This window comes from Macaca thibetana, chromosome 6, assembly GCF_024542745.1.
Source record: "Macaca thibetana thibetana isolate TM-01 chromosome 6, ASM2454274v1, whole genome shotgun sequence".
In the NCBI taxonomy this organism is placed as follows: Eukaryota; Metazoa; Chordata; class Mammalia; order Primates; family Cercopithecidae; genus Macaca; species Macaca thibetana.
The window spans coordinates 54,537,460-54,552,981 of record NC_065583.1 but is presented as its reverse complement, the minus strand read 5'-3'; the positions used below and the strand labels follow the sequence as shown (position 1 = coordinate 54,552,981).

The 15,522-nt window shown below is 40.4% G+C and overlaps 2 protein-coding genes across 2 annotated transcripts in view; one reads left to right on the top strand and one right to left on the bottom strand.

The window, feature by feature from the left end:
- C6H5orf63 (chromosome 6 C5orf63 homolog) overlaps positions 1 to 15,522 on the bottom strand; it is a 471,154-nt gene that overhangs the window by 13,698 nt on the left and 441,934 nt on the right. The window contains exon 2 of the mRNA XM_050795768.1: positions 8,023 to 8,074. Within this exon, the coding sequence (XP_050651725.1) occupies positions 8,023 to 8,074 (52 nt within the window). The remainder of the gene's footprint in view (positions 1 to 8,022; positions 8,075 to 15,522) is intronic.
- Positions 8,125 to 15,522, top strand: part of MEGF10 (multiple EGF like domains 10) — a 396,429-nt gene continuing 389,031 nt past the window's right edge. The window contains exons 1-2 of the mRNA XM_050795753.1: positions 8,125 to 8,295; positions 8,400 to 8,516. The gene's annotated coding sequence lies outside the window, so the exon portion shown is untranslated. The remainder of the gene's footprint in view (positions 8,296 to 8,399; positions 8,517 to 15,522) is intronic.

The window sequence follows — 15,522 nt, the reverse complement described above, 5'->3', positions numbered from 1 at the left end:
GAAATACTGTAACAGGTCCATATAATTCAAATGTTGTAAGAGACTGGGAAAGAAGAGTATTATAGGCTAAAATTGGAGGTGGTTTCACAAGAGAAGTATCTTAAATCATTTCATTTAGGATTTGGATATGTAGAAAAAAGAGAAAGCTTTCCAAATCCAGGGTTAGACACAAAGGTAATGGACGTAGGAATGCCATGGCTATTTGATGGGGGAAACCTTGAGCAGGGTAAAGAGACTTCTGCTGAATAATAGTGGAAAATAAGCTTTGAAGGTGGACTAGGATGAGCCTGTGGAGGATTTTAATGGTGGTATGTGTGCTGTGTTGTGTATGTCTTGGGAACCACTGAAGGGTTCTGAATGAGTGATGTGATAAAATCAGTGTTTTGAAAGATTAATCTGGCAGCACCAGGCAGAAAAGACTGTCAAGAAAAGGAGAATGGAGGTGGGAAAGAGAAGTCAGTTATGAAAATCTAGGTGTGGGATGCATTTATTTATTCAAAAATTATCCAATATTTTTCATGTATCAGATACTATTATAGGTGCTGGGGTATGGTGATGAACAAGAAAGTAAGGTACGTTGCCGTCATGGGGTCCGTGTGCTAGTGAAGAGACTCTTTAATGTCAGGCCACTTGAGATGGTGATACGTACAGGGGAGAGATAATAGCAGAGTGATGTGATGCTGACTGAGGCAGGTTCTTTAATTAAGGTATTCTCTGAGCAGGTGTTGTTTGCGCTGGAGAGGAAGGAGTATATGCAAAAGCCTGTAAGTGAGGACAAATGATTTATTGAAAGAAACAGAAAAGATCATACGGCTTAAGCAGAGTACAACAAGGAAAAGGGGATACAATCAGGAGATGAGGTTAACCCACAGTAAGCAGGGGTCAGATCATGTAGGCCTTGCGGGTTATGTTAAAGAATTGAGATTTTATTCTAAGTACAATTAGATTTACAGGAGGGAAGTGACATGATCTCATATGTTTGAAGAACAGATTGTTACAGGGCAAGAGTGGAGCAGGGATGCAGGTAGAAGGCTACTGCAATAGTTTGGATGAGACGGGATGGTATGGACTAGGGCAGAAATAGAGTCAACAGGACTTGCCAATGAATTGGACATGAGGAAATAAAGAAAAGAGGGCATTAAGGACAATCTCAGTTTTGGTCCCGAGCCTCTAAGTGGGTGGCAGGGCCTGTTACCAAAATAAGAAAAACTGAGGCAAGAACAGATTGAAGAATATGTCAGACCAAGAGCTTGGTTAGGGACATGTTAGAACTCACATAGAGAATGACATACACAGGTTTGATACTCAGGAAAAAAGTCCAGGTCTAAAGATAAAGACTTGAGTCTCCATCAGTTTAAGGATTATATTTACAGCTACGAAACTGGGTGAAATCATCTAAAATTGTACAGAAAAAAAATGAGGGCCGAGGATAGATCTCTGAAGCAATTCAACATTTAGAGGTTGGATCGAGAGGAACCAGCAAAGGAGGCAGACAGAACAGCTGGTGAGGTAGGAGGAAAACCTGAAAAGTGTGTCATTACAGAAGTCAATGAGAAAGCGTTTACAGAATGAAAGAATTGTCCATTGTCAAGGAGACTGATGAGGGCTTGACTAGAATAGGGACAGTGAAACAATCTACCACAAATCAGAAGAGATGCATCTAATGATTGCTTCAAAGGAATGAAATCTTTCAACCAATGCTACCCGTAAAATGAAATACCTTAAGTGGTTCTTACCCAATTTAACATCTTAACTAAAAGGAGATCTTTCTGGAGAGGATGGAGTGGGGAGGGTGGGAAGAGTGAAGGCAAATGTTGACTGGGTATCTTAAAAAGAGATGATAAAGGTAAAAATCTCCGTGTAAGTTATAAAGCAGAATAGAAAAGTAAAGCTTAAGTACTGATTACTAAATAATACTAAGAGATCACTATTAATAATAATGATTCTATTGACTGAAATGTGCTTTTACTGGCCTCAAATGAAAGATTTAAATTTCTATTAACAACAGTCTCAGAAATAGGGAATTGCAAAACTGAAAAAAATTTCAAATAGAAATAACTGAAAGTTTTCTCACAAATACTATTTAAACAGGAATTTCTAAGATAAGACTGTTTAAAGATTCAACATATTTATCTGCACCTAAGTATGCCACTAATCTAGGTAAAACTGACTAGCAAATACCTTGGCACCAGGTATCGGCTTAAACTTACTCAGCCTTCACAAAATTATGAAGGTACTGAAATTTAGATTTTGAGAAATCAAGGTTTCCCCTTGATGGGTTTTAAGCACAGGACAGTTCCCTTCCAGTTGCTTTTCCCCAATATTTGTTTTTATTTCTCAAACAGGGAAAAATTCAGTACTATTATTGTTTTACCAAGGATATCCTCAATTCATGTACATCAAAAAAGAAGCCGCCTAGGTAATTGTAAAGGTGGATTTTATTCACAATCTTTAAAGACAAAACTTGTTCCAAGTGGTTCTGAGTAAATTGTCTAGAGAGGTCAAAATAAATTTAAACCAACACAGCTCCTACTAACTAATCAGTCAGGGGAATTAAGCATAAATGGTATCATTCTTCATTTTGAGCTTTGAAGTTATTCTTCATATAGAGTTTCTGTTGAAATTCAGCATGTTTGAATTCCCTGTGTTCATTTTTAGGTGAGGATTTCATAAACATAAACCCCAAAGAGAGAGGTAAATCCTCATTTCCTAAAGCCTCAGTTTCATCCACAATTAAATGGAAATGCTACCACTTGTCCCATTCTCTCATTTTAGAAACCCAAAGGAACTGTGCCTGGGGCTTTGGGCCTCAAGCATTCTCCTGATCAGAGAAGGGGAAATCCCATGCTAAACAAATGCCATGGGAATAGGCTATGACTAAATAAGGCCTGGAATAAAAAAATCCAAAGTAGTTTTTACCCGAAAGAGCCTAAAATAGACCCTTAAAGAGGACTCAAATTCACTTACAGGTCCAGGCAGAAGTTTAAAGGTACTTGTTCATTGCAGACTCTCTTTTCTCACTCCTCAATCATAACTGGTAAGTGCTGGTGTCAGAAGGAACCAAGTTGGAAAATGGGGAAGGTGACACTAGGGCACTCATCTTGCAACTGTCTAAGTATCCAAGATGGAACTCCCCCTACAAAGAGAAAATAATGAATTTCTCTTTCTATTAAACACATTTTAAAGATGATTTTAAATGAAAGATCCTCTTCATCTTGGCATTCTCTTTCCCATCCAGAAGCACTGCTATCTTTGCCTCAGCGGTGGCAAGCTGACAAATGTAAAGTGGAAGGGAAGAGGAGTCTTCAGTATAAGCAAGATTTTGTTTTAGAATCTTTAGATCTTAGCAGTCACACTTTCCAGATCATTGTTTCAGAGGAGTCTACTCAGTAATGGGGTTGGTGCACATGACAATATCAGGGAAGAGTTTCCAAACACTCAGCTAAGAAAATAAAATAATGATGCTAATCAAGAACAGTAATGTACACTCACCATATACCCCCTCTAGTTCCCAAGAGTCCAAAGAGAATTCTGGACTAATTCCTGTTAACACAATGGGTTTGTACACACTACACCCCTCCCCTCCATCCTCAACTCCAAAGATACTGACTCAGCAACTGGCCTGGAGCCAGAGCAGCATATTCCAAATTCAGAATGTGCAACAACGTTCGGTTCAATTATGACATAATGGCTGCAAAGCTGTTCCTGAAAGCCAAGAAAACCTGAATAATGTGGTTGGGTTATATCATACATGAGGACTTAATAGAGTTTAAAAACCAATTTGAAAATTCCTTCATTCCATAAAGATAGCATTAAGATGAGGGCAAAATCATTCTAGTTCAAGGGATGGGAACAAAGTATATAAGGAATTATGCAGACTCCTTTCCACGTTATCCTTCTTAACCAACATGACCCATTCCCTTCGAAGATATCTCTTATACTTAGTACTGACCTAGAAAGAAGACAATTCCATTAAACATCTTAGTCTTACTGTACCCAGCTAGTAATGCAAGTTTCCCTGCTATTTAAAAAGCACATAATCCCATTTCCAAAAACAACTGTTTGCAATTCAAAAACCATCCACCCAGGCAATGTCTTCTCTTTGTCCCTAAAATTCCAACCACTTTCAATTTATCTTGTCAAAGAGGTGAAGTTATCTTTGTGCCCCCACAAAACCTAAAAGACGTTTCATTCATTGCTAGCCATTTTGTAGCAAGTGACTTTGGACATTGAATTGCTAAATCCAGCATTTCCCTGGACTTGTGATAACAGTTAAGACCCAGGCCTGTAGAAATAGTGTTCAATCTGAATGTTGGGAGCCATCCACTCTTGCTTGATGTTAGGCTGTGGCATCCCTCAGTTATGCGGGATTCTACAATCTTTTGAGTCTATTCTGTTTTTTAATAGCTATCATTGATAGAATTTTTTAATGTTTTGGAACTGGAAGTGACTTTGGAGATTCCTCTTGCTTTATGTATAAGCAAACTAATGCTTAAAAAATACTACATTTTTTAGTTCATTTCTCTATATTTTCTCCTGGAACAATGGCATATTTTTATATATAATGAGATCAACACAGAATTTCAGAACTAGAAGGGATCTCCAAGTTCAACCGTCTTTCTTCCAAAAAAATCTCAAAACACTTTTCATATTAATCCTCAGGGTATACCAATTAACAGATACTTCATTTTGTATAAGGCTTAATTTAAGGATGGAGAGAATGAGGAAAGTCTCAGTTTCAGACAGAATTCTTTTACCATAAGAATTAGGCTCTGTTCTCTAAATCGAAAAAGATTCACATTCATTTCATTTTTGAACCTGGAAAAATGGCTGAATTTACTGAGTTTTCTATTAAATAATAGTATCATTTTTCTTCACTGGATGGAAGGACTATGTGTTTTAAGAAACAATGAGTTTTAAAAAAATCAAATAATTCAACGTCATGTCCTTCCCTCCTAACTAAAAATCATTTCCCCATTATTTCATGATTAACATGAAAAAGCACTGGAACAACGAGAGTAAATTCATTTGTTTCCAGTTGTAACAATGTGATTTCTGCTGCAATCCCATTGGCAACAGAAGGCATCAGCATATACCACCACTGTCCTATTACAACACAAAAAGCTGTCAACTTTGAACTGCTCTGAAATGTTGTTAGTAAAGTAGACAAGACAAGCGTGGATTTCCTTCAATATTATTTGGGCAACCTAGACTTAAAATAGTGACCAGACTTAGGATAGTGACTCTATAGAGGTTCTCTATGCTTAAGGCAAGACCAAACCAAGATACTGGTGCCCTACGTAAGCTAATAATTTGGCACACTTTCAAGCAGATACCCTTCAAATATTTGCCAAACAGGTGTTTGGGTGAGGCACTGCATGGCAGACCTGGAGAGAGTGTGGAGACAGGATTGGCGGAAGCTTTCAGCTTGCATATTCTAAACAACAAAGGACCCACAACTGACCAGGTCAGATCTCCTTGGAAGGCAGTTTGAGGAGCATCTAATGGATTCCCAAATACACTCTTCCCTGCTCCAAGCTGTTTATTAAAGCATTACTTCTGTCTCTAGTAACAATCTGAAAGGAGGTTACTGCTTTATATTCTTTTCTCTATCTTGTTACATTCCCAGTGTTTTATACTTTTTATAGATCCAACCTCCCTTCAGGGACACTATATTTTCATTTCTACAGCTTGTACTGAGCATTTGCAATGTGCCAGGTGCTGTGCCATGTATTGGAAATATAAAAGTGATTAAGATATTGTCCCTGCCCTTAAGGAACTCACACCTTAAGCAGGAGAAAGACTCACAAACAACACAATACCACAGTGATGAAGGCTATAACAGTAAAAAGGCTGTTACTGGATATTACTGGTGAAATGGTCTGATATGCTTGGAGATGGATACTTTCTAAAAATAGTAGGTAGGTACTTTCAGTTTGCCTCCATCTCTAGAAACTTTAACTTTGGTAAGGATTGGAATAAAAAGAGAGTAACATTTTCATGTTTCCTGTTCTCCGTGGCTGTACTGGGATGGGAAGTTAGGGATGTGGAATCATATCTATGCTAAACTTAGCCAAAACTTTTCACTTGAATTTTCTTCCCCAAATGATTTTGTCCCTAGAATTAGTTATGCAATACTAGGGGAAGGATAGAGGAAGCTCACCTAGTCCCGGCTGTGTAGTTACACATACCTGATCCAGATGATTTCTCCCCTTTGAAATAATTGCAAACAAGATTAAAACTGTATTCAGGAACTATTCCAGCTGGCTTTTGGCTTCCTCTGATGTATACTCCTTGAATAAAGCAGTAGCAAAAATTAGATTTAAATAAGGAACATAAAATCACCTCACTACTTGTACCAGATCACCTCAAGGTCCTGCTATGTGGGAAACCTGAAACCCTAGCATTAGAGTAACTGAATACATCAGCCAGCTAGAGTATATACAAGTTATGAAATAAAAAACTTTAATAATAAAAAATAACCTATTTTAAAGGGATTTCTCACAGTGCCTCTGGGTACTTTAGAGCCAGGCATCTGGAACAAAATAGAAACACAGTCCAATCAATTCCGAAGTTGGAAAAATCCTCGTTTCTATTACTTACCTGCCAACAGTCCATCTAAATAAAACCACACAGTCACATATTCCTCTGATGAAGGAGACAAAAAAATATTGATCCTTCCTTGGCATGTGGCTATTGCTGCCACAGCAGCAGGGAAGAAAGACAATCTGAGGATCCTGCCTGTTTAAAGCACCAGCCCCACCAATTTTAATTTTCACAACAGGGACTTTCTGGTTCCAGGCAATTCCTCAGTAGAGCAGGACCCAGGTTTTTGGGCTACAATATTTCACATAGAACCATGATTAGTTCTGCTTTGCCCCAGTATTATAATTATCCAGTATTTCCAGGGTGTATCTTTTTTCCCAGTGTTTTAAATCTTTCTGCTATTTACCTATAATGTACCTCAATGTATACAGCTCCAAATATTGGTAGAGCGCTTCACATGCATTTTTATAAGCTAGTCCTCAGAATATGACCAGATGAGAAGACTGTGGCCTCTAATAGGCACCTCAGCTTGTTCAGCGTTGTGCACCAAGGCACAGCTCTAGTGGCTGCTTAAACAAGGCAATGTATACTAATGCTGGGAAATGCGCTAGAAAGTATTGGGATATAACAGATCTTAGACACTATCCCTGTCCTTGAGGAATTGAGAATCTTGGGGTCAAGCTAAGGCCATACTATGGATTTTTTTTTAAGGGCACTAAAATGTAAAGTACCACATACACACTATTTATTAATAAACAAGAATAAAGATCACCCAAGCAAAACACTCCTTGTTAAAGACAGCGTTAGAAACAGTCACAAGTCTTAACTGACAATGACATTTTAGTGGGGACTTTTCTACCCTTGGACTTAAGAAACTGCTATTTGTCAGAAGTATTTGTTGAGAATGTACAGTCTCTGATTTATTCTCTCACTGTTCAGTACCCAGAGGGTTGCTTTTGCCCAATAAGGCTGAGAGGAGATCCAGACAGCTGATGCAGAGAGCCCCGGCACTCACAATGTTCCCTGCTGCACCTTTCAACCTTTTCACCCCAATTAAAGGTCAACATGGCTGCTCAAAAATACTTATTTAAAAAGGCAGTCTGCTCAGCGGGCTCCCAAGTGTGATTACACTACCACTTCATAGAATTCAATTAAACCCAGGACGGGGCATCTGTGAATCACCGGAAGAGTATGAAGTTGAGATGTTTTCGGCTTTCTCTTAAAAAAAAAAAAAGCTTCCTTTTCCCGCCCGTCATTTCTTTACTTCCCAGAGCGCCATCACAGACACACGCACACGCGTTTATAATCTCCCCTCGGGTGGTTCATGGATTTATGGCTCCCGGTTTAATTAAATTCCCTCTAACGACAATCTAAATTGGCAGCATGCGGCACAGCGAACCCCCGCCAGCCTGCGCGTAGGCTGAGAGCCCGAGACCTGCGAACGCCCACCCTCGGCGTGGGGCTAAAGGCACCCACCTGAGCCTCACGCCGCCAACGTCTCTGCTTCCGCCCTGCGCCGGGCACTTCCGCCCTCACCCGCCAGGCGCCGGCCCCGCTCCCCGCACTTCCGCTCCACGCCTGCAACACTGCCGGCTGGGCTCTCAGATGGGGTCCCGCCTACGCTCTCGAGGATGGCGGCGCCTGAACCTTTACTCATGAAGAGTAACACACAAGCCAAGGCCAAACTAAAAAACAAAACACGGAAAAGTGACCCCGCATGTTTAGGAACCATTTAATAACGAGCCTCAGGTGCGGGAGCCAACTCTTGGAGGCTGCGGAGTCCGAACCATTTTAACCCCTCTGCATGCGTGCATTCTCTCGTTAATTTAATATTTACTCTCCTCCCCCACTAGGTCTTGGCTGAACTAGGTTATGGGGAATGCGATGAGCAAAACTGGCAGCCGTACCCTCCCGCAAACTGAAAATCGTGTGGGAAAGCAGACATTAGGAAATCATCCCTGATTAAATAGGTAATGCGTTTATTCAGCTAAGTGCTTTGCAGGGAAGGAATATGAGAAAAGATCTGAGTGGGATCTCGTTGAAGAGGTAGCTTTGGGGCTGGGATTTGAAGGGCGTAGGTTGAGGACAGAGCTCTGCAGGCTGTGGGAAGCGTCTGGTGGAGGGTGTGCAGTATGGGTTGTATGCAGAAGACTGATGAGTATGACTGAGGCTTAGAGGGAATGGGGGAGAGAGGTGGCAATAGGCTAGAGAGGGTAAGCAAGAGTCTGGCCATGCAGGGCCTTTCAGGTTTGTGCTAAGGGTAGCTGGGGGCATTTCTGTTTTATGTGGGAAGGGGGTGAATTGATTGCTTTTCCATTCTGAAAGGATCCCTCAGCTTTGGGAAGTAGATGAGAAGGGTTGAGGATAGGCAAGAGTAGAACAAGCAGGGAGGTGAGGAAGCTACTGAGCAGTCCAGATTGTAGGTGTGGTGGCTTGAATGGTGGTATAGTAAATAATGAGAAAATGATGGATAATAATTGTAGTAATACTCAAAGCTAACATTTATTGATTGCTCACAAAAAGCTTTATACTCATTAGTCTGTTTAATCCTGAGAACAATGCAATTAAGTATTAGTACCATTTTACAGATGAAGAAATGAAGGTTTAATAACTTGCTGAAGTTCTCACAGCTACAAAATGGTAGATTTGGAATTCCATCTCATTCTGTCTGATGTCTTAAGCTTCCCACTATAAATTCAGTGTGTACTCAGTGATTTTAAAAAAGATACAAAGAAAACCAAGGTCAGGAATGAATTCCTTAAACCACACTGATTATGTGATGTTGCTGGAAACCGCATTAAGATAGTAGAATTTACAAGTTCTTTGTCACTTCAGCATTTTCTGATAGGCTAAAGAGGGAATTTTGTGACTGTCAACAGACTACCTATGATTATTTTTGAATTAATGCACTCTGATAAGACTTAGTTTTTCTGGAAAATAAAAGTCAAGTGGTAAAGCACACTCCACCTAACAGTTGCTGATAGGATGTCTTTAAAGAAGGGATCTGGGGTCCAGTTATAAACACCTTGGTGGAGCATGAGTATCTTAGATATTGTGGAGTGACAGAAAAGCTTACTAGAAATGTAACTCCAGATCAGCTTCCAAATCTCGTTTATTGTTGGAAGACAAAGGTTTATAAAATCACTTGGACTTATGAAACCTGATTTCACCCACTGAAGGAAAAGAATGGATTCACCAAGGCCAACAATGAAGGCTTTTAGCACTGGTTGTGAGTAAATTTCTCTAAGGAGCCAAAAGTTCACAAATTTTCAGAATTTGAGTTTCATCAGTAAGAATTTCTTGGGTTTGTAAGTGATAATACAAGACCCGGAGCCTCCCCATTATTGTTTTGGTTAGAGGGAGTCCTGTGGAATGTCTGGGAATCCCTGAGAACTCACTATGGTTGATACCCTCTTTGGGAGTGCCTGGCTGACTGCCATGAGCTCAGAGGACCAGTTTAGCCTCTAAATCCAGGGCCTACAGTGCTGGGGAAGGGAGCTCTGCTTGGGAAAATATCTGGAGTCTGGCCAGGAAAAATGATTGTCTACAAAACAAAAAAAAAAAAGGCAGTCATAGCAAAATTAATAAGCATTTATTAAATGATCACAAAATCGAACACTGTGTCAGCTTCATTAATGGCTGGATTTAGCATTCATAACAACTTCATTACATTGGAAAACAGTTTTTAGATGAGATGCTCTCACCAAGTGAGAGTTCCTGAGTATATGTGATGAATGTAGAGAAATTATATTTTAACTTTTAGCCAAATAATTTCACAAGCAAAATTTGAAAAGTCCTTTTATAGAAAAATTATTAAATGTGAAATATATATACTTTTTAATATGTTTCAAATGATGTGAAAGAATGTTTTAAGAATGTGAAGGTCTTGCCGGGCGCGGTGGCTCAAGCCTGTAATCCCAGCACTTTGGGAGGCCGAGATGGGCGGATCACGAGGTCAGGAGATCGAGACCATCCTGGCTAACACGGTGAAACCCTGTCTCTACTAAAAATACAAAAAACTAGCCGGGTGAGGTGGCGGGCGCCTGTAGTCCCAGCTACTGGGGAGGCTGAGGCGGGAGAATGGCGTAAACCCGGGAGGCGGAGCTTGCAGTGAGCTGAGATCCGGCCACTGCACTCCAGCCTGGGCGACAGAGCGAGACTCCGTCTCAAAAAAAAAAAAAAAAAAAAAAAAAAAAAAAAAAAAGAATGTGAAGGTCTTAAGACAGTTATGGGTCTCGTACAATTTTGTTCATTCAAAACATGCTTGTTGCCAGGCACGATGGCTTACACTTGTAATCCCACCATTTTGGGAGGCCAAGGTGAGCGGATCACCTGAGGTCAGGAGTTCGAGACCATCCTGCCCAACGTGGTGAAACCCTGTCTCTACTAAAAATACAAAAATTAACTGGGCGTGGTGATGGGTGCCTGTAGTCCCAGCTGCTCAGGAGGTTGAGGCAGAAGAATTGCTTGAACCCAGGAGGCGGAGGTTGCAGTGAGCTGAGACTCCATCCTGGGCAACAAGAGTGAAACTATGTCTCCAAAAAAAAAAAAAAAAACCCAAAAAATGAACAAAGAAAGAAAAAAACATGCTTGTCATTAGGCATTTGACTTACATGTCCTCCTCTAGGTCTGGACTGCAATTCTAGGCTATGCTCTACCAATCTGGATAGGACTGGTGCAGGGATCTCTGTGTGCTAGAATGTTCAGAACTCACCTGGGTTGAGTTTTTCAATGGTCATCTCTGAGGCAGAAGCCTGGTGTAGAGAAAGCCTGCTGCCACAGTCTGATCTGTAACTCCTGACATAACTCCAAAGGTACTTTAGGGAACACATGACCTATTCTTCCAGAGATGTCCTGGAGCCAGGCTTCCCTCTTAAGGCCTCTGAAAGGTGGCCTGTGTGGGTGTGGAGGAAGGTATCTTCACTCCTGCCCTCTTAGCTTTGCCTCTGGAAGAGCAGGAATAAAGAAATGGCCTTTGATGTCAATATGTTCCCTTCAGAATGCCTTAGAAAAATAATGTATGTGTTGGCAAGTAGTGACTGTCATGCCAGCTCTGTTTTACAGTAACTTGGCTCTGTGTTGCAACTCAAACAACATGCAATTTGAACTTTGACTAGGAGGGACAATCTCAGTAATTGCCACAATTAGGTGATGCAATTGTTTTGGTGGAGGTGTTCAGAAACTTGGTAGGTTTTCTTTCCTGGTGTATTTCTGGTCTTTATAGTGAGCATATATGTTTATCTCATGAGTGTCCCATCCTCAGGTCTGCAAACTCTGCAGGAAACGATCTGTAAGGGCCAGATATTGTGTTATGTTTAAGGTCATGGAGAAAAACAGTGGCAACCTCCCAAAGAAAAGACAGGCTTCTGAGTCTGGGATGTGCTGGGTCAGTGGGGTCGCTGTTGACTCCCCCCAGGCCAACCATTACAGGAAACAGAATTATAAGCCCAACTCACCAGGGGAGAATGGATCTCAAAAGTCTGATTCCTATGTCCCCTTTGACATTTTAAAAACTCTGCTCTTCTGCCAGACATTCGGAGAACAGTGAAGTAAATTTTAAAAGGAGAAAAATGTTTATTTGTTTTAAAGCTTGCTCAGTGATCCACTTAGACTATTTACATAAACAACCTTTCCATGTAAACACCATTAATTATGTAGTATAAGAGCCAAATAAAAATGCTAAAAAATAAAAGTGATTGTAGAATAAGTATGGCTTGAGTGCACAAATATAAACTGTAGACTTTTACATTTTATTGAAGGAAGTGGATGTGTGTTTTTTCTTTTGTTTGAGCTACTAGGAACCAACAAATGACATTTGACAGATGGATACCAAAGCTGTTAAAGTTTAAACCCATACTGGTGATGAAATTACAGTTTTTGCAGGGACCTTGACTCACACTTCTTTCTTTATCTGTCTTAAAAAGATTGTGGGGCAAGATAGGAGATGAGTGTCCTGTGGATTTCCCCAGAAGGTTTGTTGGAGCAAGACCATTGTTGTCTACTCCAAAATCAGTAGCTTCCAACCTCCTTTCACTTGTAATAACAGAAGATTACTTGTGTCTGTGCTAAAGGAAATGAATCGAGTGCAGCCTGCCAGGCACAAAGAAGAAGGGCAGAAACTGACACTGTTGAGGAAAGATGGCATAGGGGACCTTGTAGTAACAATACCAGGGCACATTTATGTCACCCTTTGTAGTATTGCAAGAGTCTTTATAGATATCATTTAATTTGATTCTTCATAATAATTCTGTAAGATAGACAGGGCATGCATTTTTATCAGTCCCATTTTACAGACAAGGTAATTGAAGCTTCGTGAAGGAAATCACAATGAAGCTGGAATTGGAAAGCCTTTCCTAACTCCTATCTATATTTTTTTCACTACCCCATTCATAATTCTTTTTAAATGTAAATGAAAAGAAACATGGTTCAGTTCCTAGCAATATTTTGTGCTATGTAGGATTTTTTAAGAATGTTGAGTGCATTTACATCATTTCCTCAGGGAAGGTTTTGTTTTACCTGGACAGGCAGGAAATGGAATTGAAATGGGAAAAGTTTTTCATTTTTATGGATTAAACCCATCTGTTATGTTCACTAAGGCTAGATCATGGAGGAGGATAGATTTCTCACAGCATAAAGAGAGGAGAGTAAAATGCACCTCCTTTATTCCCTGGTTCAGATTCACCCCCATCCAGGGAGTCCTGTTCAGACAAAACAGGGCAGTCAGCCTATCAGTAAGAAAGAAAAGATACTGTGGCCCTCAAACATGCCCCAGCATACTGAGCAGTCTTCCACAAAGTTGAAGTTAACACTTATTGCTCAGAAGAATTCTGAGGAGTAATTTTTTTGCACATCTTTGAATATTATCTGCTGTGTGTGCACAGGACAAAAATAAAGGAAATTTTCCCATTTATTCAGAATAATGCTGACTGAGTACTTACTATGTGCCATAGTCAAGCACTGGAATGCTAGTGTTTATTGTTTTTTTTTTTTTTTTTTTTTTTTTTTTCTGAAACAGAGTTTCACTCTTGTTGCCCAGGCTAGAGTGCAATGGCACAGTCTCAGCTCACTGCAACCTCCGCCTCCTGGGTTCAAGCAATTCTCCAGCCTCAGCCTCCCGAGTAGCTGGGATTACAGGCATGCACCACCATACCCGGATAATTTTGTATTTTTAGTAGAGACAGGGTTTCACCATGTTGGTCAGGCTGGTCTTCAACTCCTGACTTCATGTGATTTGCCCACGTCGGCCTCCCAAAGTTCTGGGATTACAGGCCTGAGCCGCTGTGCCTGGACTGGACTGCTAGTGTTTTTTGTTTTTGTTTTCTTTTTTTTTTGAGACAGAGTCTTGCTCTGTCACCCAGGCTGGAGGGTAGTGGTGGGATCTTGGCTCACTGCAACCTCCACCTCCTGGGTTCAAGAGATTCTCCTGCCTCAGCCGCCTGAGTAGCTGGGATTATAGGCACACGCCACTGCCTCTGGCTAATTTTTGTATTTTTAGTAGAAATGGGTTTTCACCATGTCAGAAAGGCTGGTCTTGAACTCCTAACTGCAAGTGATCCACCTGCCTGGGCCTCCCAAAGTGTTGGGATTACTGGTGTGAGCCACCGCACCCAGCTTGGAATGTTAGTGTTGAACCACATACACGTACTCCTTGTAATAGAGCTCACAGTCAAATCTTAATGAAATGATCATGTCAATATTTACTGTAGAAAACCCATTTTCCAATGGGAGTAAGACCAGTAACTAGTTAATTGGCAAATGCAGTTAAAGTGGGAAGTATGTATATGATTTGATATATGTATATATTTAATCATATAGATATGGTTATATATAAAATAAATATTTTATTTTCTTACTTAAAATACATAAATGAACATTCATTTGCTAAATTTGTTAGAGTCAAGATGGTTTCTTTTAGACTCTATCCAGTCATTGAACGTTTATGTTATCTTTCTTGCATAAAACCCACTCAAAATGGTGGGATATACATATCATCTACAATTTCCAGTTTCAGATACTCTAAAGTGAAGGGAAAACTTAAAGACACTTGTGAAGTGTCTTCACTAAGTGAATTCACTTATATTTTTATTTTTTCCCCAATCTTTTACACTTGTCTTGCCTACAACTAATTTAAGAGCAATTATTTTCCCCCAGCTTTTCAAGTCTTTCCAAAGCATTTAACTGAGCTTTCATAGAAACAGTAACTCTCTTTTTATGCTCATATTTGATCAGTTTATGTGATATTTAATTAAACTACATAATTATAGTAATCAAGTACAACTGCCATAAACAGGTTTGGGAACAAAAACAACCCACTCTTAGTAAGCATAAGCTCAGCTGGTGGGAGTAGAGGCGTTGAGGTTACCAGGTGGCAGAAGCCACAAGTGTTGATCGTGATCTGGGCAATCCATCAATACGTTTTACAAAGGGATTTGAAAGTATCACTTAATTCCCTGTGGTGCTGAATTAAGAGAGCTTCTGTTGTAATTAACAACGAATAAATATTACTAAAGAAAAGCGGTGGGTGCCATAAAAGTCTGTGATTGGGAGATGCGATATATGCATCACAGTCCTGGGGCTTTAGGAAAGGACTTGACTGTTGACCTAAAATCAGACAACGAGTAGAGTTACCTCAGAGACAGGCTGGGGCAGGAATCTGGAGAAAGCGTTCCAGGCAGCAGGAGTAGCAGGGTCAGTGGTGTGAGGGTGGAGGGAGGATGTGTTGAAAATGAGGAACTGAAAGAAGGCAGTGTGGGTGGAGCCAAGAGTGGCAGCTGGGTAGCAGTACTAGATGAGGCAGAGGGAGGTAGAGGCCACCTTATGCAAGCTTTCTGGGCTCTTGCAAGCAGGGGGTCTTCATCTCTATTGACAGCGGGAAGCTGCCAATGCATGTGAAGCGGGAGTGTGCTTATTTGTTCAAGAGCAACAGCCGATTTGTAGAGTTTAGACCACCAAATCTAATTTGGGTACTTGGATTAT